This window comes from Ornithodoros turicata, chromosome 5 (assembly GCF_037126465.1).
Source record: "Ornithodoros turicata isolate Travis chromosome 5, ASM3712646v1, whole genome shotgun sequence".
Taxonomy (NCBI): Eukaryota; Metazoa; Arthropoda; class Arachnida; order Ixodida; family Argasidae; genus Ornithodoros; species Ornithodoros turicata.
The window spans coordinates 72991283-73014141 of NC_088205.1; the positions used below are offsets into that span (position 1 = coordinate 72991283).

A 22859-nucleotide genomic window follows, 5' to 3' on the forward strand; every position below is an offset into this window, starting at 1 on the left:
GAAGTGACAGACGCGGGACGACGTGCTGAAGTTCCCTGACGTCAATCGTTGTGTTCCTTTTTTTCTCGTGAACCCTAAAAGAGAAGTTGATGTTGATATGGTCCCTGGATTACTGTAGGATGGGTTAAAATGCCACCCGGAATATTCAGTCTTCAGGGCACTGCCTGTACGGTTTGCGTGCGGGTATTTAAGTGGTGCCCTGTGCTATTCATCACTGCAGTTGTGGCTTGGTCTTACTATGCTTATGTTATCCAACTGTGTTTCTGTAAGCCATTTTCTCTTCTCTCTCTCTCTCTATCTGTAATGATTACGGATATTTGTCGTGGGGTATTGCACTTATTTGATAAATGTTGTGGGTGTGGTTCATTATGAAACACCTCGTGATTTTCTGGGACGTCACCTTCCTGTCGAGCAGATAAGCGTGCTTCGATGGTTAGCTTATAAGAAAAAGCGAACGAAAAAAAAAAAAAAGTTGTAAACAAATAAAACACCTGCAGGCTGCAGTTTTCCTTCCAGGCGAAATAACAATTTTTGGTGGAGTTAACTTGCATAATATATTTAATATACCAGAGCAAGTTGTCCACTTTTGGTCTTTGTCCACTTTGACTTAATGCTCCCTTGTCTTGCATTTCAGTCACTGTTGACAACATATTCGAAAAGGGTGAGGACACATTTTGCATATTCTTTATCTGCAATTTTTTTTTAATCCAATATGTGTCGTTGTCTAGGGCGTGTCACTGCACTGTCTGTACAAACCTTGTTTTAAAGTCATGTTGCACTTGCGTTTCAGTTTTCTACCTTGTGGGTTACCATGCGCTATTTGCAACCTTCGCGTGGTCATACTGGCAGACCATCTTTGCAGAGCCAGGGGTCATACCAAAGCAAGTATGTGATTAAAGAAACATGAATGTAGTCCTCCCTGACGTATCCTCCGTGATTGTGCAGTTTTATATTCCCCAACCTGAGGCAGAAAGGTTGGAGAAAGAGCCTAGCGTAGACGCTCAACGGCAGATGCTTGAGCGACTGGCAAAGCAGTTGCCAGTTTCGTGCCGAACCATAAATGGGAGTAAGTTCTTCTCTCTCTTTCCTCTCTCTCGTTTTCCTTTTTGTTTGCAGAGAAAATTTTCAAGGTCACTGCAAAAAATATCGGATGTGTAATGAATTGATGTGACATTTTCAGTGATCAGGTACTGCGAAAAGTGCCATCTTGTCAAGCCAGATCGAGCGCACCACTGCTCCGTTTGTGGAAGGTGAGGAATGTGGAGGAACTCTTAATGAACTCTGAACTGAACTCTTAATGAATGAACTCTGAGGAACTCTTGATGAACTCTGAACTGAACTCTTAATGAATGCTAATAGTTTGCATGGTTGAATTTCGTATGGCGAGATCAGTGTAGTGCAGAACAAGAGCTACACGCAGTACCGAGCAACGCTGCAGAGTGCCCCAAAGATTGCTGTAGTGCTTCCGATACTTGGTTATGAGGGCACCCTTGTGCCCACGTCTGCACGCAATATTGACAGGATGTTGCTCTGGCACTAACACGTATCAGTTTTATTATGTCCCGGGCTATAAAGTATAAAAATTTATTTAAATAATGCATATTAAATGCTGCTTGGTGGTACCGAGCACTGAATAAAGTAATTTTTTGTTTAGTATGTGTTTCCTTTTATTATTCTTTCATTAAGAGACCATCCCTTCTGTGCATGACGAGTAATTTGCACAAATTTTGAAGCATCACAAGTCCTCAAACCCATCTTGAATTGAACACCTTACAGATTAATAGGCCAGATAAATTATGTCCATTCATTCTTATTGGTTACTTGTCTTTCATGTGTGTCAGTAAGTGCCTTAGTGCTGTTCCCTCACCACTTTTTTTTACAAACCATTGTACTAGTGGCTGAATTAGCACTTTGGCAAGTTCACGTTGAGGTTATTTCGGGTTTTACGCGAAGCGAGGATAATGCTAATAACGAGGTTTAGCCCTGAAACGTGAGGCTTTATCTATTCATTCATAGTTTTGTGTTACCAATATGCTATGCAAGTAGGTCAGCTGTCTGTGCACCCCCCCCCAGTTTCCCTCTTTCCCTTATTGCCCATGGAGCGACTTCATTGGTCCCTCACCCAAACAATGGGACAACATTTCAAGGTGAGGTGCACATGGTTTCTTCTGCGGACCAATGGCTGTCGTGAATGCCGCCTTATTGCTGCCTCGTGAGTGGACGGGAACTTTGTCATGCGGTTTCTCCAGAATTGCCCCCCCTCCCCTGTGCAGGGACAAACTGTCGTAGCATAAACGCTCGCAAAGACAAACCCTGTACTTTTTTCTCCCCAGGTGCATCTTGAAGATGGACCATCATTGTCCATGGGTGAACAACTGCGTCTCATTCACAAACTACAAGTTCTTCATCCTTTTCTTGGCATACTCCTTAATCTACTGCCTCTTTGTGGCCGCAACCACATTGCAGTACTTCATCAAATTTTGGACGGTAAGGAGCGCCATAATGTTTACCTGCAACACAAACTCCTGATTATGAACTGATTATGATCGTGCCTCATTATAGTACATTAAGTGACTAGTACGAACGAAGACGTCAGGGTGACATCTGCATCCCCGAACAAAGTTTTTACCGGCCGTAAATACGCCTAATTTTATCGCGTCCCTTGTAACTGCATTGTCTTTCAAGTGTATGGGAGTCATCTGTGCTCGGAACTCCCATACTGTGTGACATGAGGGCATAACGATGCTTTTTTAAATGGCGCATACACACTCAACAATTCAGTTCAGTCCTAGGAAATTATCGTGAATATGGATTACTGTAATGAGGTACAACTGCATGAACTCAAATGAGAGGTGCCGCTGACCCTTTTACTCTCGCTCTTTATGCCACTTTGCCACTTTTATGGTTCTTTCATTGAGAGGGTTGTCATTGCTCCGCATTATTTTCTTTGTCATTAAAGGGACACTAAAATGCAGAAACAAGTTCACTTCAAATTACGTTTCACGCTGCGTTAATTTCATACTTATCATCGTAATTCAAAACTCCGTTAGGAAGCTACAATCAAAATTATACCGGACTCTTTCTTGCTTCGGCACTAAGCAGTGAACATTGTTTTTGAACATAGTCTGTGAACATTGCAACATTGCATGGCTGGCATTCATTGAACATTGCATGGCTCTGTTTTCATTGCGTTTTTCTTCTAAATGGTAGCGTTGTGTGAACTAATTTTGTTTGAATTGCACCAATTGAAATACTAACTTTCGTTTGAGAGCAAGTTGTTTTTGCATTTTAGTGCCCCTTTTATCAATCTGTTGATAACTAGCGTTGCATGGTTGTGTGAAGTGCAGTGCCAGAAATGTGTTCACCCAAAGCTTTTACAGATGCAATGTTTTTGGGGGAGAGCACCTCACTGCTTGAGGGTCTGTCACCTTTGCTTATTATACCTTCTTTAATGTCCGTCGTGCCGAAATGTGAAATATTGGAAGTTGTGGCATTCCTCTACATTTGTCTTCCAGAACGATTTGGAGGGCTGGGGCCGTTTTCACATCCTGTTCCTGTTCTTTGTGGCGTTTATGTTTGCCATCAGCCTGGTGTCGCTGTTTGGCTATCACTGTTATCTCGTCACAGTGAACCGCTCCACCCTGGGTAAATTTGCACCTCATTATCTTCCAGCCATTGGTCTGTATCCACTGCTAGTGTACCAGAGACACCCTTTTCACCCTTTGTCGCGGCTGGCGATAGAAAACTATCCCCTCAACCCGCGTGTAGCTCCAACAAAATAGTGAGAGTATTTTTTTCTACGTACGGTAGGTACCCCATTTGAAATCACTCAAAAGGTCCAGTCAATTTTGTTTGCATTGTGCCCAGTGCTGTGTGAACTATCTCAAACTATGGGTTCTATGGGGAGCTGTTACTGTTGGGCCCTGCCATGCCTCCTTCCATTTTTTGTCCTGTCTTGGATTGGATAAAGTGGATAGTGAAGGTATCAGATTCTTGAGACTTGAAGACTGAGCGCTAGGTACGGAGGATTCTAATAAGACAAACAGCAAAATAGGCCATAAAATACAAAAATAGGCACGTTAATCCAGCACACTATTTGGCTTTGTTGGTGCTTCAGAATGCTCCATCCAGGAAAGAAAGGCTACGGTACCTTTCAAGCTTTGACTTCTTGTACCCGAATGCTGAGGTGGCCTAGGAACAGAGCGATATTGAGTACTACATTTAGTTCTCCGCCCTTGAAGGCCAACAAAGGCCAAGAAAGGTCAAATCTTTTGATCAAATATACATGAACCCCTTCTAGCAAACCAAGGTACTGAAGGAAATCAAACGCAAAAAGAATAAAGTTCTGCAGAAACGAAAAGCAAAATGCAGCACTCAGCATGAGACTGAAAGGGGCACTTGCACCTCTAAAAAAGGTTGTTATGGCATCTAATACCCCTGTCACACGGGCATCTCGAAGGCCTTTGGGGCTGTTATTAATTGACTCAGCTGCCAATTGTGCGCTGCCACACAGCGTTTCGGGATGGCCTTCGGCCGGACTGTCAAGTGGGTCAAGGGAGAGCCACAGAACTCCCTCGAAGTCTCGAAGGCCGTCGGGACGAGGATCCCTACACTCTCGAGTACATTTTGTTCGCCTTAAATGCGCTGTAAACGAGATTTCTTTGCATCAGACGACACTTCCTGACGCGGTTTCTGCTTTTGTATTTATTGGAAGCTTCATCGTCTTCTTCTTTTTTTTTCAAGGTACGTTTGTATTTAGTCTGCATATTATGCATTTCCCTGCTTTTTTCACCGGCGCCTGCGAGAGGATACGTGGCGTCAAACCACAGCACAATGATATAACAATAACAAAACAATACAATAACAATAAACAATGTGGCCAGACAAAAAGAAGCTGAAGGAGCTACATCGCGGTTGGCGCGCTGCAGCATTTTGAAGGCCAAATGCGGAAGCTTTCAACGGCCATCAAAAACTTCCCGTGTGGCACCGAGACAATCCATTTGAGTTCAAAGGCGATATAAAATCTCGAAGGCCTTCTAGTCGATTGTCATTTTCCGTTGACCGTGTGACAGGGGTATAAAAAAGTCTACAGTTCAATGGAGTCGATAAAGAGGCAGGCAACCCCCAAAATGTCGCATTTAGGCGTGTATAGGCATTTACAGGCAAATGCCTAAGATTCCGGGCCCTAGTTATTACGTGGCTAATATTGAGAAATCGCGTAACGCAACAGCAATGAACACAGAAGACGCAAATTTGGCATGTGTCCCCGGGGGGAGCGAAAAGTAGACGCGGCCCTGTTCGACTTGGCAACGTCGAGTCGGGTGATCGCGTTTGCAAGCAGAGAAGCTGAAGCTGCAGCTTCGTTGCTGCAGCAGACGTCAGTTGTGCCCTGTTTGATGGCAATAGACCTTTTTACAAAAGCAAGTGCCACCTGTGGCACGCAAGGGATCATGGGAACTTGGAGCGCCTTTGAGCATTACGAGACGCCCAGTGGCGGAGGTAGAAGAACAACAACAACATTCCCTGTGTGCGCAGCAGCAGCGTCAGCCGGGGTAAACCGTAAGCGAAGCAGACGACTGAGCAGTGTCCCTCAATGTTCCCATGCTGCCTTGCGCCACGCGCTTGGTGGCGCGCGCATCTTTTTAAAATCGTCTATTGTGCCTAACATTTTTGCCAGGACACTGTCATGTGGAAAAGTTGCCTCCAATATAAAAAATTCGTCTTTTTTTATCTAGAAATTGGAATTGTGGCATTAAGTAGGAGGGACACACACATACAGGGCTGGCGAGGGGGGACTATGTTATTTAGCGGTGAGGAGAGTGGAGCTGGCAGGGCTCAGGACTCATCCCCGGGGTCCATAATTTCGCTCACCAGCCCTGCACACACGCACACAAGTTTTGTACCCCTCTCCCCTGTTGCCAGTTCCCATGTTGCAAAAATCTTAGCCTTTCATTATCGCCGATGTCGAAGGGGCCCTGGGATGTGCCTTTGCCGCACACCCTTAGCTCCGGCCCTGCTTGTCGTTATAAATGGCAAGGTATGTAGTATGTTTGATCAATGTATGCAGGCGGCTTGCTGGGAAGAAAGAAAAGGCAATAATCCGATAGCACCCTAATGTATCATGAGCGCCCCATTTACCCCCCGCCCCCCCCCCCCCCCCTCGAATTTGGTAAAGGCACTTAACCCGAAAAACTTGGATCCTAGTTATACTAGTATTTATGACTACCGCTTACAGTTGAATACGTCTTGCTGGGCTAACATGTTTACAAAACACAAATAGCCTCACCAGGGGCCCATTAAATCTGCGAGGAATTTAAAAAGAAGGCACACTTGTGCTTCAAGCTGTGTTAGCACACTGTGGAAGTACACATGTCACTCACGAAAAGAGGTAGTTCTGTGAAGTGTTTCATTAGTGCATTGATCCATGATTTCAGAATCGTTTCGTCCACCCATATTCCGGACTGGTCCGGACAAGAATGGCTTCAGCCTGGGGCGCCATGCCAACTTCAACGAAGTTTTTGGTGACGATTGGCACTATTGGTTCTTGCCTCTTTTCTCAAGGTGAGCATGTGATGTCGTAGCCCTTCTGTTCGGTTGTCTGTCAGTTAATTTTTGTGTTTCACTAACAAGGGCTTTCATTTTGTAACGCTAATTACCTGTACCTGTATATTTAATGTCTGACCTTTTTGGTGTTAAACTCCTTTCCCAGATTCAGAAAGAAGGGGGGGGGGGAGGGGTTGCTGTTTTTTAACGTGAAATTTGGAGAGAAATTGACTGCCGTTGATGCATTCGGATGTTGTCGGGTAACTTTCCTTTATCTCTTTGTCCAGCAAGTGGCCCAGAGTTTAAGGTGCATGTATTGGACAAACATGCATGTTGAGGATCACAATCACAAGCATCGCGTGTTGTAAAATTAGATATGCTTAGCATAGTTTATTGTTGCATTCAAATAATATTTACATCAGGCACACACACAGATTGCTACTAAATACTTTATGTGATACAACGTAGTAATACCTGATTGGAATTTAGGCAGAAGTCGGGATTCACCCCAGTTGGTCCGAAACTGATCCGGGAGAAATAATTGGGAGGAATCTGGTTTAACCCGAAAAAATCTGACCCTAGGTGTTTATTTATATTTATGTTTTGTAGTATGTATATTTGCTGTCATGTAGTCTTTACATTAAGATAAATTCCTGCCAACAAATATAGCATCGATATTACACAGTTTGAAAGGTCTGCAAAGTTTATCGAACTTGCTTCCTCTTTGAGCATTTAGCATTCTCGTTGATGTTTTGTGCGAAAGCTTTAAAAAAAAAATACAAAGTGTGCCACAGAACTACGCAGTGACAAATGGATGTGGACAGGCCAGAAAGAAACGTCACAAAGTGCTCTTGCACAATGCATGATGTTAAACCTTAATGCGCAGAGCATAATGCGTGGCCAGAGACTGGTATGTTATTTTGTAGCCTTTATGCAATATCTGTAAGCACTCACAGCATACTTAGGCTGCCGAGAAAAACCTAGAGAGAGCAAATAGGAGAGTGGGCTTCTGGGTGTGACATGATAATGCAACAGGAAATGTGACACTTCAGACGATGGACAGACGAGATGAAGAGCGTATGTCACGTGCTTTCTTCCAACAACTTTAATTGAAGAACACTGAACTCAGCTAGCAATATAACTAGTGCTCTGCCACCTGGTGGTTACCCCACACTCATACACTATACTGCGGGTCAAGTCAACTCCTCCCACAAATCTAAAGGTGTCTGACTTGCTTAGGCGGACGTACTGAGTCACAGTGTAGTGCACCTGTAATGCTTCAGACAGTTGCTTGTATACTTGGCTGCTGCTTGGGCCACTATCAATGTGGGGTCTGCATTCTTTATTAGTAGAGCCTGAAGTTTTTGGGAAATATTTTTTTCTAAATTCGGTGGTAAACATCAGGTAAATAAACATTTGCTTAAAATTTGTGTGAGCTTTCAGTATGCTAAATTCAGGAAGAAACTGGGCTCAGTTGCTCAAACTACCTGTACTGGTATGGTACAAACGACGATGTAACAGCATTCGCTGCCAAACGAGTTCGTGTCCATTCATAGACGTCTCAGTGGGGGCAATTTGCCGGGTAAAAATTGGGTTTGACTCTAAAGTGGCAGCCTTCAATTTGGGGTGCAAATTCAGGGAAGAATCAGTTTAAACCCTGTAACTTCAGGCTCTGTTCACTAGTGTGTTGTCTCCGCGTACAGTTTACATCCTTACATAAGCCAATTCTTTACCTGACAAGGTTATGAAAGGGGTACTACAACTAAGACACGCAGACCCTAGTACATACAACCTTTTTTGTTTTTGAGCTTCACTGATCTTGCACGTGACTCCATCTTTGTTTCTTCCAATAAAAACGCGGAGCTTTTGCACTTCCTGTTGCATTATTAGAGCCTGAAGTTTTCAGGAAATATTTTTTCCTACATTCGGGGGGTAAAAATCGGGTAAATAAACATGTGCACTAAATTCATGCAAATTCGGGTGAAAAAACTTCCAGTACATTAAATTCAGGGAGAAATCGGGCTCAGTTATTCAAACTAACTGTAGCGGTTTGGTACAAACGGTGATGTAACTGCATTTTGCTGCCAAACAAGTAAGCTAGTGCATTCCTACAGACATCCCAGTGAGGGCAATTTGCCGGGTAAAAATCGGGTTTCACCCTAAAGAGGCAACCTTCAATTCGGGGTGCGAATTCGGGGAAGAATCGGGTAAAACCCTAAAACTTCAGGCTGTATGCATTATCTAATGGGAGCCCCGTATTGGGAGCTTTGAAAAGGGGGAAAAGACCAATCACCACAGTTTTTCCTTTTGGTGCCAAGTATGCTGTGAGACACTGCAGCTGGGGAGGTGTTGAGTCGCCCCCTCCACCTTTTTGAAGCGTGGTCTCTTTGTGTCTCTCCCTAACTGCGGTCTGCACAGCCTAGGTGACGGGGTGACATACCCGACGCGATCTCCGGCCAGCAGTTCGTACAACTCCATGGGCAGCACTGCACAGGCGCAGGCAAGGTTAGAACAAAAAACAACTACACTACTCACTTGCTAGCTGCTGCCGCTCGTGTCTTCTAAAGGCCACAGTCAACACCACATAGATAGAGAAAGCCTGCTTACTCGTCGACGTAACAAGTAAGAGTCATCCAATCAGAATCGTCTTTTCAACGGCCATAGCCAATCACGAATGGGCTTTCAGCAGTCGTAGCCACGGAGACGAGCCACCATCAGCGGGATGGGCGGCCACTGTCGTCTGCGACTCGTGAATGTCCCCACGTATTAAATGGGAAAAACAAAATAAAGCGCAAAAGGGTTCCATATTTTTCTCGAGACTGATTTTCTGGTATAATGTGTTGCACTTTTAGTCTACAAGTTCAAATTTGCAAAGTTAATTGCGATCATTTGCAAGTACTTCAATTCGCAGAACGGTGAATCAGGCTAGCAGACGAATTCTGACGTAACGAAAAAGGGAGAGGGGGCATTAAGCAGGACTTCTGTATCTAAGTGGCGTTGCCACAGTGCTGCGGTCAGAGGTAGAGGTCACCTTTTTGCATGTCACAGTGCCCATGGACAACAGCCATTGGAAGGTCAGTTCATTGTCCAAGTGGCCGCACTTCAAGATGGAAGGTTGCACTTCTCCTCAACTACGATACCTCGAACTGTGGAAGCCATTGGTAGTTTCAAATAGCAGCGATGGTGGCACAATTTTAGGTGGCCTTTCTTGATAGCTCATGTGCCAAAATAAACTATGAAATTGGCTGGTTTTCTTGTTTTCTTTTAGTTGTAACTAGTTGGTTCGCAATAATATTTCTAACTTTCTCGAAAAAAATCGTAGTACAATGCCAAGGTAGCCCTTTCGTTGTTGCGTCTGTGAATAGCAGTCGCTACAGAGTATAACAGAAATAGCAATGTTAGAACGTAAGTTGGCTGTCGTAAAATTTTGTTATGTTGTTCATATTTTTTTCTTTCGGTCTTCCCTGGTAGAACTCTGCCCCTTGATTTATGCATTTAGTAATGCCTTGCATCCCTCTCCTTATTTCTTCCTGCTGTAGCTTTTTCCTTTTTCACTTAGAATTTACATCTTTCCTATCATTTGTGGGTGACACCTAAGAAATTTCGTCGAATGTTTTGGCACTACGGTTTGGTGTAGTGTTAAATTAATACAACTAATTTATTTTCTGAATTAAGTTAAAATTAAAATTCACCAAAGTAAATCCTACGTCCAAGTCTTCATGGACCTCTCTAGTGGAGAGATCCACCCTTAATTTAAAAAAAAAAAGAATAGATATTGACGTATATGATTACAAGAAAATTTACCTGACTGTAGACTTCAACAGAGCACAAAAGTAGTTCATCTTGTCACATTTCTGGCATGCCCTTAAATCATTTCATTGGTGCCAAAACTAGAAAATGGATGCATTGCAAAAGTGCATCAGGCATTGCAGCACTCTGGCTTTTTCCTATAAAAGCACCTTGGTGCAGAGATATAAATGGAACAACTTAAATGCTTGTGACAATGCATCTCTTAAATGCAGATTCTGCTCAGTTCTAACCTGCATATAACACACACACTGAAAGTACGACAGCCAGACAGATTTCTGCCAAATGTGTTTCCTTCCAAGCAGAGTGATGTAAAAAATTAAACAATTAAATTAACAAGCAATCCAACAATAAAAAGCAAAATCACAAAACAATTAATTAGACAATGAAATTGAAAATTAAAATGCCATAATTTCATTGGAACGAGCGAACATATTATGAGCCATTTTTTGTGCTTTCAGCCCTAGCACCCTGATAATAAAACCTATTGGGCCATTATTAACCAGCATTGATTGACAGGTTCATCGGCTTTTGTCACAATCTTCGCATTTTTGTCCGCTGTATTAGCATGACGACGAATCATTGTGTTTCCCATAGCGCATTGAAATTTGCCATGAAATTGACTGTTCTTTGTAGTTACCATAATGCTGAAATGCAGACAATAACCAACAGGATGTTACAACTGGCTGCTTTTTCTTATTTCCTCCCCTATTTCTGCGTCTTTCTTTCTTTGCCTGCTTGCGGCCTAACGCGGCATGCATGCTGCAACCTTCTACGTTGATACCTTCTGCAGAAAAGGCCGTCCTCACTCTGGCAGGGACAGTGAAGCTTTCTTATTGGCTGAATGGTTGGTATGATGCGTTGACCCTGTATGACTGCAGTCGACCTATCGTGCAGAAACGTGCCATAGTTCTTGGTCTCACAACTTTTTCATAATTAATGTACTTTCTTTGCACTTTCTATGCTTGCCATGTTTGTCATGTAACAACCTTCTGCACAAAAATGGGCCATGCAAGTCCTGTGTTGTCACTTCACTGGTCACAAAGAAAGTAGTATGGCCAGCAGAGTTTGTGAAGCTTATGGGGGTGTGGGTGGGTAAGTGTGTCTGTGTATATCGAGCTGTCTGGTGTTGACTGACTGGTGTGGTACGAATTCTGGTACAACGTGGAATGTGGGCATGACCAGCGCCACCTAGATACATAAGGCCTGCTCAATGCCTCCTCTCCCTCCTTTGCCATGTGAACGCAAAGACTGTCTGCTAACGCGATTCGCCGTTTTGCGAATTCAAGAACTCCTAAATTGTTGCAGCTAACTTTGCAAATTTGAACATGTGGACTACAAAGTGCAACATGCTTTACAGAAAATTGGTCTTTGTGCTTTATTTTGTTTTCCCATTTAGTATGCAGGGACATTCACTACTATCAGACGACAGTGGTTGCTCATGCGGCTGACGGTGGCTCGTCTCCATGGCTACGACCGCTCAAAGCACGTTCATGATTGGCTACGGCCGTTGAAAATACAGTCTTGGTTGGTCGACTCTTAGTTGTTAGGTCGCATCGAGGAGTAAGCAGGCTCTCTATGTCTAGGTGACGTTGGCACGAAACGCACAGTGTGTCACAAACTCAAGTGTAAGGAGTAGCACTACATTGTGAGAGATAAGATGATGTGAACCACCCACTGTTGTCCAACCACGGGCCATTCCAAGAGGACAAAAATCAGACGAATAAATCCAGGAAGTCTATATATATATATATAGATACTCATTGAATGATGCGACAGCACCAGAGGACACGTGTTTCGCCGTGTTTGCGGCTCGTCGGCCCTGGGTAGCTGCGCAGCTACCCAGCAGCGCAGCTACCCAGGGCCGACGAGCCGCAAACACGGCGAAACACGTGTCCTCTGGTGCTGTCGCATCGTTCAATGAGTATCTGTTTCTCTACGTGCAGCCATAGAAGCCATTTTAATCCGTAAGTTTGGATTTCAAACACGTCTAGCATCATTTACTTATTTTTTTAATGGTTCTATATTTATTGTTTGTTGAGAGTTAACTTTGCAGTGTTGCTGTTAAAAGAAATGCGTAGGCATGTACAGTAACATTTTCTGTACTCCTTTTGTTGTCTTTCGCATCATGTAAATGAAAAACGTAAAAATCTACGGAAATAAGAGATTTCTAGGCACATTGATTTTTGCGAGCTTTGCCGTATTGTTCAATGCTTCATAGTTCGGTTGCTCCGAGTTGGTGGTCATGCACCAGGTTTTTTTCTTGTGTGAGTTGCAACTGTTTTCTAGCAGCAGTGCCAGTGCAGTGACACAGGTCCTTCAACGGTCCTTGCACGCACGTTTATGACATTCTTGTTGTGTCACCGTTGTTTCTACCAACGTCCACGTGCATCAGGATGTCTTTAGCACTGTGCAAGTGGATATACAGCTGATGAAAACTGACCTCATAACATGTCCCTTTTTTTTGTGTGTGTATGTGTTTGCGTGTGTGTGTGTGTCATTAGCATATGTGGCCTAATGATTCATGTATGGTATACACTCCTGTGCTTCTAACAGAATGACAAATGCTCAAGAGAATGCAAGCAGCAATGGAACATAATTAACGCGAGAAAACCCATTAGATGCATGATGTACTAATTCTCTGCATCACCCACGCTTTCCAATCATAGTGACCTTGTGCACCGCTCTCCTAAAGCGGCCTTGTGCAGCAGTTATTGCCACACAGACTTTTCGAAAATGTGTCCGTTGATGTATTAAGGCTGCAGACGTAGTTCATCCTGGTACATCTTCCATTCCCTGCAGCTTGGGGGATGGCGTGACTTACCCACAACGCATGGTGGATGAGGACACAGATGGCCTGCTTAACAACCGGCAGAGGTGGGCTGAAACGGACGAGGGGGACCACTCAGATGGTAAGAAAGGGGAATGAAAGATTGTTACTTTGCAGAGGTAAATAAAAAAAAAAAAACTCAGTATACAGTCAACCCTCGATTTATGAACCTTCGATTTATGAATTCCCTCGTTTTATGAACACGAGCACGGGGAACCAAACTTTTTTCATGCATTTTTTCCTCGTTTTATGAACCTCGATATTCGAATAATGAACAGAATTTCTGGGAACCAACTAGGAGTTGCCCAGTGTTTTTTGCCCTCAATTTATGAACGGATCGTTCCGAGGCCAACAAGAACCTTCAAAGGGATTATTCGTGGTCTTATGAATGACGCCTGAGTGGACAAAACGTTTTCGAGGTATTGCACCCTCGGTTCTTAACCCCTCGAAATCTGAACAACAAACGGGTTTTTGCAGAAGCGTTCCTGACCTCAATTGACACAGCGGAAGGCATGGTCCAGAGCAAAATTACACAATATATTGCATTATAAACACAATATCAACTCGGAAATACTCTTCCATTTGCTCGATAGTACTCAGTTTACTGAATTTTCGATTTATGAATCCCTCGATTTATGAACGATTTTTTGGGGAACCGAGGGTGTTCATAAATCGAGGGTTGACTGTATATTGTGCTGCTGTCATTGTTGAGCTGAACAGCTGTTTATGACAGGTCAAAGGGCAAGCTCGGCAAACGTCTCTTCGTGTCCCCTAGCATTCCTTTATTTACAGCGCGACCTACTAGATTATAACGACCATGTCATAGGCACCCCTTCCCAGCGCCGCATTGGGAAGCCAGTGGTGGCGCCACTCATCGGCCCGATTATTGCTTCCTCAATTTCTGCAATACTTTGTACTTCAGCTTACCTTAGTATTTTTGTACAAGCGGTGGGTGCCTCACGAGAAGTGCTTCTTTCTAAGGTTGATTATCATCATCATTCTACACGTTTTCGTAGGAACTGTTGGTGTCGTCTGCTACGGTAGTCGCACGTCCTCTTCTGCGCGTTCAAAATTCAAATTTCCTTTGTCCAATCACAATGTAGATCTCGCGGGTCGATGGGTAGCGCCCCTAGTGGATCGTGTGGACGGGCTTGTCATGGGGGGGTGGCGATTATGACATGGTCGTTATAATGTAGCAGGTCGTGATCTACAGTGAGTTGTCGCAACACAATCAGTAGTGACATGACCGTGTGATGGCATGTTACTCCTGTGGGAATTCTGCTTAGCTCTTTTCTTCTTCACAACAGAACAGCTAGATACAGTACAATGATAATACCGTACTTGCGTAATTAACACATTTTAAGTGACCCCAAAAACGGGGTGCCCAAGAAGAGGTGCGTTAATCAGGTTAGCGGGTTAATTATGCGAGTAAATACAGCAAATAACAATTTTAAGTGGCTCATGCATTCATGGAGGGTACAGACGATTTGCTAACGGATGTAACCTGAATGTTTACGACTAAATCTGCACAGTTTCCCGCTAAGCATGCGATTAGCACTCTCAGTGGCACTGTTACCAGGGATGTCTCACTCCTACACATTGTAGAAGCTCTGCCTTGCCTTGTGACACCTTGATGTACTAACAACAGCTTTCTCTGATGCAAACTCACTGTTTGAGCAGCACAACAAAGGAAGTAGTAACTAATTTCAAAGATCACACTCAGATAATCTAAAGCTACAACTGTGACGGCTTCGCTGGGTCGATGGCCACACGCCAGATCTGTCCACGTGTTGTGTCATCAACTCCGAGGCATTTGCAAATGACGACTCATGTGCCTTGGACAACCAATTGCAGGTGCTTGCAATCTGTGATGTCATTGCAAGGAGCACATTCAAGGGAACTACTAGAATACACTAGCATGCCGAGCTGTGTACTTGTTGCTCAGTCAGTGTTAATGTCACTATCCCCTTCAATGTTTACAATGCTTGCAATTGAGGCACATGCTTGTCACGTACGTTATGACGAGGGGTGCGTCCGAATAGTCTGAGATGCGCCACCGTGTACTGCACACCGGAAGTGGCGCCATAACGGTGCGTCATCCAAATTCTCTACAGGCACACTTTGGGAAGTCTCCTCCGACGCAGACTTCGCGGAGTGCTTTTCACGCGGTCTGAGGAGGGTGTGCTCGTCGAAAAAATTTAGCAGACGACAGTTTGCGGCGGCTGTTTTGTTTGAACAAATGGCGGCACACCGTGAAGGCGGAACAGCGCGGAACAATTAGTGCACTTGTCAGTTTAGTGTCTCACGTTAGATATGCATTAGCACTTAAAATAATTAACAATTAAATAATTAAGAAACATATAAACAATTAAATTAATGAGCAATTAAACAATAAAGAGCAAGATCACAAAACAGTTAATTAGACAGTGAAATTGAAAATTAAAATGCCATAATTTCATTGGTGTCCAAAAGAAATTCATGTTATCTGCTATTACGGCCGATTTGACTTGCGTGCCTCATGCTATGCGCCCTCTGGAGTCTCTTTATCTAATATGCATTGCAGATAGACAGCAGTAGATGGCGCGCTCGTTCAAACACTTCGGTTGGAAGGCACACATATGACGCATCACTGTTCGGACATGCCCGAGGTATCACTGAATGTGCAGTGTGTGGTAGGGGACAGACTGCTGAAACGTGTCTGTGTGTATCTTTTCACTTTTTTAGTGGCCAGGATAAATGTGAGCTCAGAGACGAAGCTACTCCTTGAGTAAACGAGGGACTCTCTGTCTTCTCTGTCTCTCTGTGTCTCTGTTAGCTCCTCGTCCTATCCATGTACGTTCTTCCACGTTCTTTACATGCATGCCACATCTCTTCTTCTTCTTTCACATCTGTACCCCATTGATTGTGGAATACTAAAGCAGGTCAACATTGCTTGCCCGATACCGCAACATTTTATGCCTATATGTTCCCCTGATATGCTGTAAAAGTAGTCGACTTCGCGGTCTTAGGAATTTGCATGTTCGCAAGGCGGCACGTTTACATTGTCTAGTTAAGAATGAAGATGAAATGACAAAATGATGTTCGAATTAGTGTGGAAATCGACGTCTGCTATAAATGTTTCCAAAGTATGCTAAATACATTTGTACTAAAACAGTGCTGGAATAAATTTCGCTCAGTGGCCTAGTTCGACTTAGTGAAACTCGTTACAAGTCAGCTTTTCTATAATTTCCCGTTATCGTTACTTCGTGGGACTTTAAATTCACTGAAAGATTATGATCGCGAAAATTACTACTTTTGCGGTATGCCACACACCTTTTTGTCTGAGCAACGACAACACCGTCTTATGCCATCAGCTTTCACTCCTCAGACTCTATTAGCCTATTTTTGCATTGCAACTGGTTGCAAGGAAAAATAAGGCTTGTCCCTCTCATGCTGTCTCTGTTTTTCTCCTAATACTCGAGGGCAGTGGTACCTACAAGTCCATTACATCAGCTCACTCGTGTCTTGCTCCTTTGTTCAGCTTGCTCGATTTTCATTGGTTTGTCCCTCATTTCATTTCTGCACAATCTGCGTGACAACAACTTTAGCCTTGATCATGCGCACAACTGTTGGTGTGAACACAACAGGAAGTTGTGCCTGTACTTTGGACCAGTCTCGGGTACTAACGAAGTTTCGAGTAACTTCTAACTGTAGTCATGTTCAACGGAAAGGAAATCTAGTCTGTCAGCCCTGAAAACATTACTGCACAGCAGATAGGATGGCTGAACACAGAGAGGCCACACTCCCTCCTGCGCCAGATAATGTAATCCAGCATACGCACCCTGCTTCCGTATTGGCCGTTGAGGCCGGCCGCGTGACGCTACGCTGTGGCAGAAAGTGCGCTCCCCTACTATGACGACACTGCAGTATTTTTCCTGGTGCGCTATTGCATCTCCTTGTCTCCAACGGCGCATGTAGTTGACAGACTAGATTTCTTTTCCTTTTTAAGTTGAACACGACTGTAGTCACGTTTTAATCAGATATTACTTTTGGTTAAGGTAACTGTAATTAAGTTACTCAGGTTAGAGCACTGCACGGGCCGACTTTTCCGGGCCCGACCCGGCCCGGGCGCATCGAAAAATGGCCCGGCCCGACCCGGGCCCGGACCTTCATATTTTTATGCGGCCCGGCCCGGCCCGGTGACCCAGTGACTAGAGCCCGGCCCGGTGACCCGGCGAGTAGATCCCAGCCTAGTATTTCCTGCCGCGACGTACGCGTTTCTGGCGATTATCAAACAAATTTATAAGTAAATTTATAAGGAGAGAAGACAAACATACAAGTGATGGCGGTTTAACACCGTAACCGCACGAGACCAAATTAAATCCAGAACGCACGGGGCGTTATCGTTACACTGTCAAGATTTTGCGGAGATAGAGCATGCTGTCGACAAACTGCTTCTCCCAGTCCCTATCCCTCTCACCAAGCCAAAGTGATTGTGAAATATGTGAGGAGTGAGGAGCAATGTAAAGTGGCTTGGAGAATGTTCTAGAGGGTCGAATCATATGCATAATGCAGTACCCTTTGCTTGTCTTTGCAAAATATGCACAGGAATGATGCAAGAGCATGATGATATGAACTAATGCATCTCCAATGTGTGGAATTAGCTACGTGGCCCGGCCGGGCCTGACTCTCGGGAACATATTTGTCGGCCCGGGCCCGGCCCGGCCCGCGGTGGTGGCGTATTTTAACGGCCCGGCCCGCGGTGCTGGCGTATTTTGTCGGCCCGGGCTCGGCCCGGCCCGGAGCACACAGCCAATAACAAGCCCAGCCCGGCCCGCGGGCCGGGTCGGGGGCCCGGGCCCGTGCAGTGCTCTAACTCAGGTATTGCAATATTTTCCATGCGGCACTTCCCTAGCTTGAGGCTTGAAGTAACCAAACGTTTTTTTCAACCTGGAATTCCACGAATTTTGTCATCTCATACGCGCCCAGGATGGCCTTAGACTAGCTCCCACCATGCTGTTATGGCCTATGGGAAAGTCTCCGTTTATAGCGCAGTACTGTAAGTATGCTTGAACAGTACAAGTGTAAAAACAGATTTCTTTTGTTACATTTATTTTGCTTTTTTCATTGAAAGGTAACTAAAGGAAGCTGACATGGTAACTGTAGCTGTAACTACTAGTTACATTTCAAGATGTGCAATTTGCAGGCTACCTGTAACTGTAACGTAGTAACTAACTGTAACTTACTCCTTTCAGGAGCTTATCCATGACTGCTTTGGACATGAGAAAAGTTTGCCACATGATGTCTTGCAGACATCAAACTTGCAGTAATCTGTTCTCGAGGTGTTGCTATTATCACCTTTTGTTACGCCTTATCGCTGTTTTAAAATGTTCAGTAAACTAACATGCTGTTTCCCAACAATTACTTAAGTTGTAACTTCTGGTCAAACTTTTTTATTTTTCTTACATGAAAATGACTCAGCAGGAAACAGCAGGTCACGCATGATGTCATGCTGCGGGCTCGCAGCAAAAACAAAAATCGGGTTGAGGAACAAAAAAAGAATTCATACAAACAAAGGCTTGCAGGAATTGTGCTAAAGTACCTAACCCAATTTCTTTGCATGCTGCAGGTGATCTAATAAGGATAGGCTAGGAGTGGTCATGTTCTGGGGAAAACAGCATGTCATTTAATATCCTACCCTCAACAACAGCAGTAGCAACAGTAGCAGCTGTGCAATGTAAACAGAGTGCCTTTTGTTACGTACATACTACTAGCTGCTGCCATAAAACACACAAGGACAAACACAACACTTCAGCCTCACTATGCAGTCTTTTTTTTTTGCTTTTTTTTTGTTAATCATTTTTTATCAACTTCCTTTTTATTCCCTTTACCCTACTAGTGACCTCTCAAATGTCACAAATGCCTGAATTGTCACATGCATCCCAGTAGTCAGTACAGTAATACAAGGTGCAGCGAGAATAATATCTGGAACTGCTCACGTGATATCAACAAAACTTTGATCATCTAAGTTAAATCAATCGATACGAGCCGATTGCACGTGTGCTTAATACAAAGCTTAACCAAAGAGAGATTGTTAATACGAATGTGCCCTGGTAAAACATATCAAGGAAAAGAAAGAAACAGAATATTGTTTTTATTTTCTTGCCAATATAATTTCAGTGGGTGGAGCTATCCCTCCTTTCTAAATACAGGATGACCCAGTAACCATGCCAAAGAATCGTCGTAAAAAAAACACGCTACAAAAATGTGTGATCAGTGGCATTGACCTTCAGGAAATATTTGCCACATATGCTACTAGTTATTTCACCAAATTTTCATTGAAAAAATCTTTTTTTGTTCCATATTATCGCAAAGGTCAGAAGTACGGAAGTCGTTATCTGGACGCGTACAATCACTGGGATGGGAGAGGGATATGGACCTGCGTCTTCAGTTTCCTGTTCAATGCGTTTCATATGCGACAGCAACTGCATGCGACACAGTAATTGTACTTGTTCAAGTAATCATTTTGCTTTTTGTTTCTACCAGTGAGCATATTTTGTGGAGAATTTAGGTAAACCTGCATTGCACTTTTTAAACCTGGCAAGAAAGTGATACTTCGACTTAGAAAGTTTCAGAGTTATTAGTTCAAGTTTGATGGAATTACTTGGAGTTATGTTGCAAAAGTTTTTAGAAGATAAATGCTGTTGACCACACATTTTCTGTAGCATGTTTTTAGTACAATTTCATGTGGTTGCTGGAGCACCCTGTGTGTTGTTATTAACAACAATGGACATCATATGTTATCTGCAATATGTGAAAAATTTTAGTGGTCTAAAACTTTACTACAGACTCTTTTTAGACAATCCTGACAACGTAGGAAACGGTTAACAACTTGGTAACTGTTTCCTACATTGTCAGGTTTGTCTAAAAAAAAAAATCTGTGGTAAAGTTTCAGCCCATTCAGATTTTTCACATATTGCAGATAATAAATAATATGTGTTGTACTATTGCTCATGAAATGTACTGCAATGAACGACTAATATTACCCCATTTCTACACTACGCACAATGCAATGATGACAGTGAAACAAATCCAAGTTTATTTGATACCGTTATCTAGAAAAAAAATCAGCTCTAGAGACACCACATAGTATTTGTAAACACCACTATGCTACGTCCATGTGCAAAATTTTGACGTCTCTAATTTGTGCCTCTCTTTCATCGAGGCTGCTAAGGCCACCATGCTCTTCTTGCACCTTGTATATTTCCGAACCACTTTGTTTCAACACAAAGGTTGGCTGTGTTGTTGCAAAACCCATCTCCCGGTTTCAATGCTGTTATGTTGGATCGTACTTATCCCTAAAGGCAGTTTTCTCACGGTCTCTCACCTCATACTTCTCCTTTTAGCCTCGCAAGCATCTCATTCTGTCAACCCTGACCAGCAGGTGGCGACCGCTCTCCGTGCCGACCACCTCGTATGACAGCCAGAGTGGGATGACCCAAGAGAAAGATGAACTGACGCAGACATTTGTAGCTCCCTGTTTGTGCAGGTCACCCCCGTGGGATACGGTGACGGAGGCGACTTGTACTTAGGACAAAAACCACGTGCGCTATGAAATTTTGCAGATGTGTTTTTCCAAAAACTTCGTGTAATATTGTACCTTGTGATGCGACCCGTATTGGCAGTTAGGCAGGCTCGATGGCTGCTACGAAATGAGTGCTTAATTGAACCGTCTGTAGTGGCTATTATTCGGGTAGAGAACCTAGCTCAAAGTAGAATTTTATGTCAATGATTGAGTGCAGTGTGCAACTCATTTCTGCTTTGCCATTAATACTTGTCCTCTCTTTGTTCCTCCCTTTTTGAAGGGGATCATGCACAATTGGTAATCATTTCGTGACATTTTTTTAGTCGTTCTAGTTTCATCTTGTTCCTTTCTGAGTCATGCACCATATGCTAATTTAGTCTGTTAAATGCTAATGTAACGGTGACTTAATTTATGGAAGTAATTTACAATGTGCGTGTGTACAAACTATTTTACTCAGTTGTCATGGTCTAATGCAAACAGTGCAAAACTGGTAAAAGTACAAGGATGGCTATTGAGTGAAGCAAAAGGCCTGAACCAATAAGACTAATGCTGACTACCAAAGTCTGTGAGTGCAGTAAATGGTACATGTACAATAGTTAATAGCAGCCATAAGTGTTAGGTGACAAAGTTCCTTGCAAAGATTGTGAAGGAAAAGCTGTTAACATCTTAAAACCAGGGTGTCTACCAACCTGGAAAACAGGGAATTGTCAGGGAATTTTGAGGCGACTGGAAAAGACGGGGCGGGGGGGGGGGGGATGTCAGGAAATTTGCCAAAAAGCAGATCTGTTTTATGAGGGATCTGTATACATAGCAGCAGGCAACAAGTTCCCTTATGTTTTGGTCGGGGAATTTGCTTGAGATAGTCAGTGAAAACCTGGAAACGTCTGGGAATATGAAGGATGCAATTTGGTAGACACCCTGCTAAAACATAAACAGACATCCATATCTGTTTATATGTCAGTTTCATCACGCTTATGACATTGGTGAATGTGTTGCCCTAATACATTCCTGCACATACGTGCTCCCTCTACAGTTCTGTCTAGCAGAACCCCACGTAGACGTATGGGCAAAAGAAGCTCAGAACCGACAGAGAGTTTTGTTGTGGTGGCCAGCTAGCTGGTTGGTTGATGGTTAAAAAACAAGGAACCTACACAGTTACGTGTGTAGTTCCATGTCCTGTAAAGCACGATACAAAATACATAGCTTTCTGCAGCTGTACAATACTTGTTACTGATGCATATACAATGTATTAAAATGGATGAAGCAGCTGTAAACTAGGAACAATGTACAAGTAAGCTGCAGTGATTTTATAGACATGTCATGCGTATATCCACACCGCAAGATTCGCATCTCTGTATACGTAAGGCCTTTGATTGCTGAATTGCAGGGTTTCCGAAGCTTTCTTAGCGAACAAACTTTAGCTGGTCGTAACTATGATCAATTACAAGCTTATAGAAACTGCATACTTGATTCAATGTAATCAGCCACTTTGTAGGTTTGGTGTGCAGTATTTGAGGTGCTTCTAAGCACTTTTGCACTTTGCCATTTGTTGTTCTTGCCTGTACCGATTGTATAGACTGTTTATTTGAATATGTGATGGACACAAAACTATCTTTGCCACATTAGAGGAGTGCAGTTTTTGATACCTCCCGCAACTAAAGCTATTTCTTTGTTGCTACCTGTGCACTACATCTAGGCTGTACAGTGGTATGTGGTGTGTAAATTGCAAAGAAGTAATTGCATGTAAACTACTGCCACAAATGTGACACTGTAAATACCCCATTGGCATTCTTGTAATTCATTGAAGGGCGGCCGTTTGAACGCCTTGCAGCAGGACAACATAAACATGTGTACGCAACCATATTGTAACCACCATATGCAATGTACCTGCTGCTTATTTATTTAGAGCGTACAATTACATATTTGTGATCATGTACTATTACCTAAGTTGTACTTATCTATCTAAACAGTATCATGCCCTGCAACAAGTTGAATAAACCTTTGGAAGAAAACAGGCCATGGACTTGAACAAGCTAGAAGTTTATCTTAACTTGTGTGGCAATAGCTGTGTGCAACATAGGAACACAGGTGTATTTCTTCAAGTCTTCAAACCAT

At 43.4% G+C, this 22859-nt stretch overlaps 1 protein-coding gene across 6 annotated transcripts; it reads left to right on the forward strand.

The window, feature by feature from the left end:
* The first annotated feature begins 3 nt into the window (after nucleotides 1-3).
* LOC135394749 (palmitoyltransferase ZDHHC20-B-like) lies at nucleotides 4-22761 on the forward strand. Of its 6 annotated transcripts, XR_010422962.1 has the most exons (13): nucleotides 4-265; nucleotides 635-661; nucleotides 791-885; nucleotides 946-1066; nucleotides 1181-1250; nucleotides 2334-2487; nucleotides 3381-3419; nucleotides 3516-3645; nucleotides 6435-6561; nucleotides 8962-9048; nucleotides 13153-13262; nucleotides 15905-16012; nucleotides 20566-20638. XR_010422962.1 is itself a non-coding variant. In XM_064625670.1 (12 exons), the coding sequence occupies exons 1-12, from the start codon at nucleotides 130-132 to the stop codon at nucleotides 20637-20639; spliced, it is 1170 nt and encodes a 389-aa protein (XP_064481740.1). In that variant the 5' UTR covers nucleotides 4-129; the 3' UTR covers nucleotides 20640-22761. The 6 variants fall into 6 exon arrangements, 5 of the variants coding, with proteins under 5 accessions (XP_064481740.1, XP_064481743.1, XP_064481741.1 ...); XM_064625670.1 differs by lacking the exon at nucleotides 15905-16012 and having other exon boundaries at nucleotides 20566-22761; XM_064625673.1 differs by lacking the exons at nucleotides 8962-9048; nucleotides 15905-16012 and having other exon boundaries at nucleotides 20566-22761.
* Nucleotides 22762-22859: the final 98 nt, after the last annotated feature.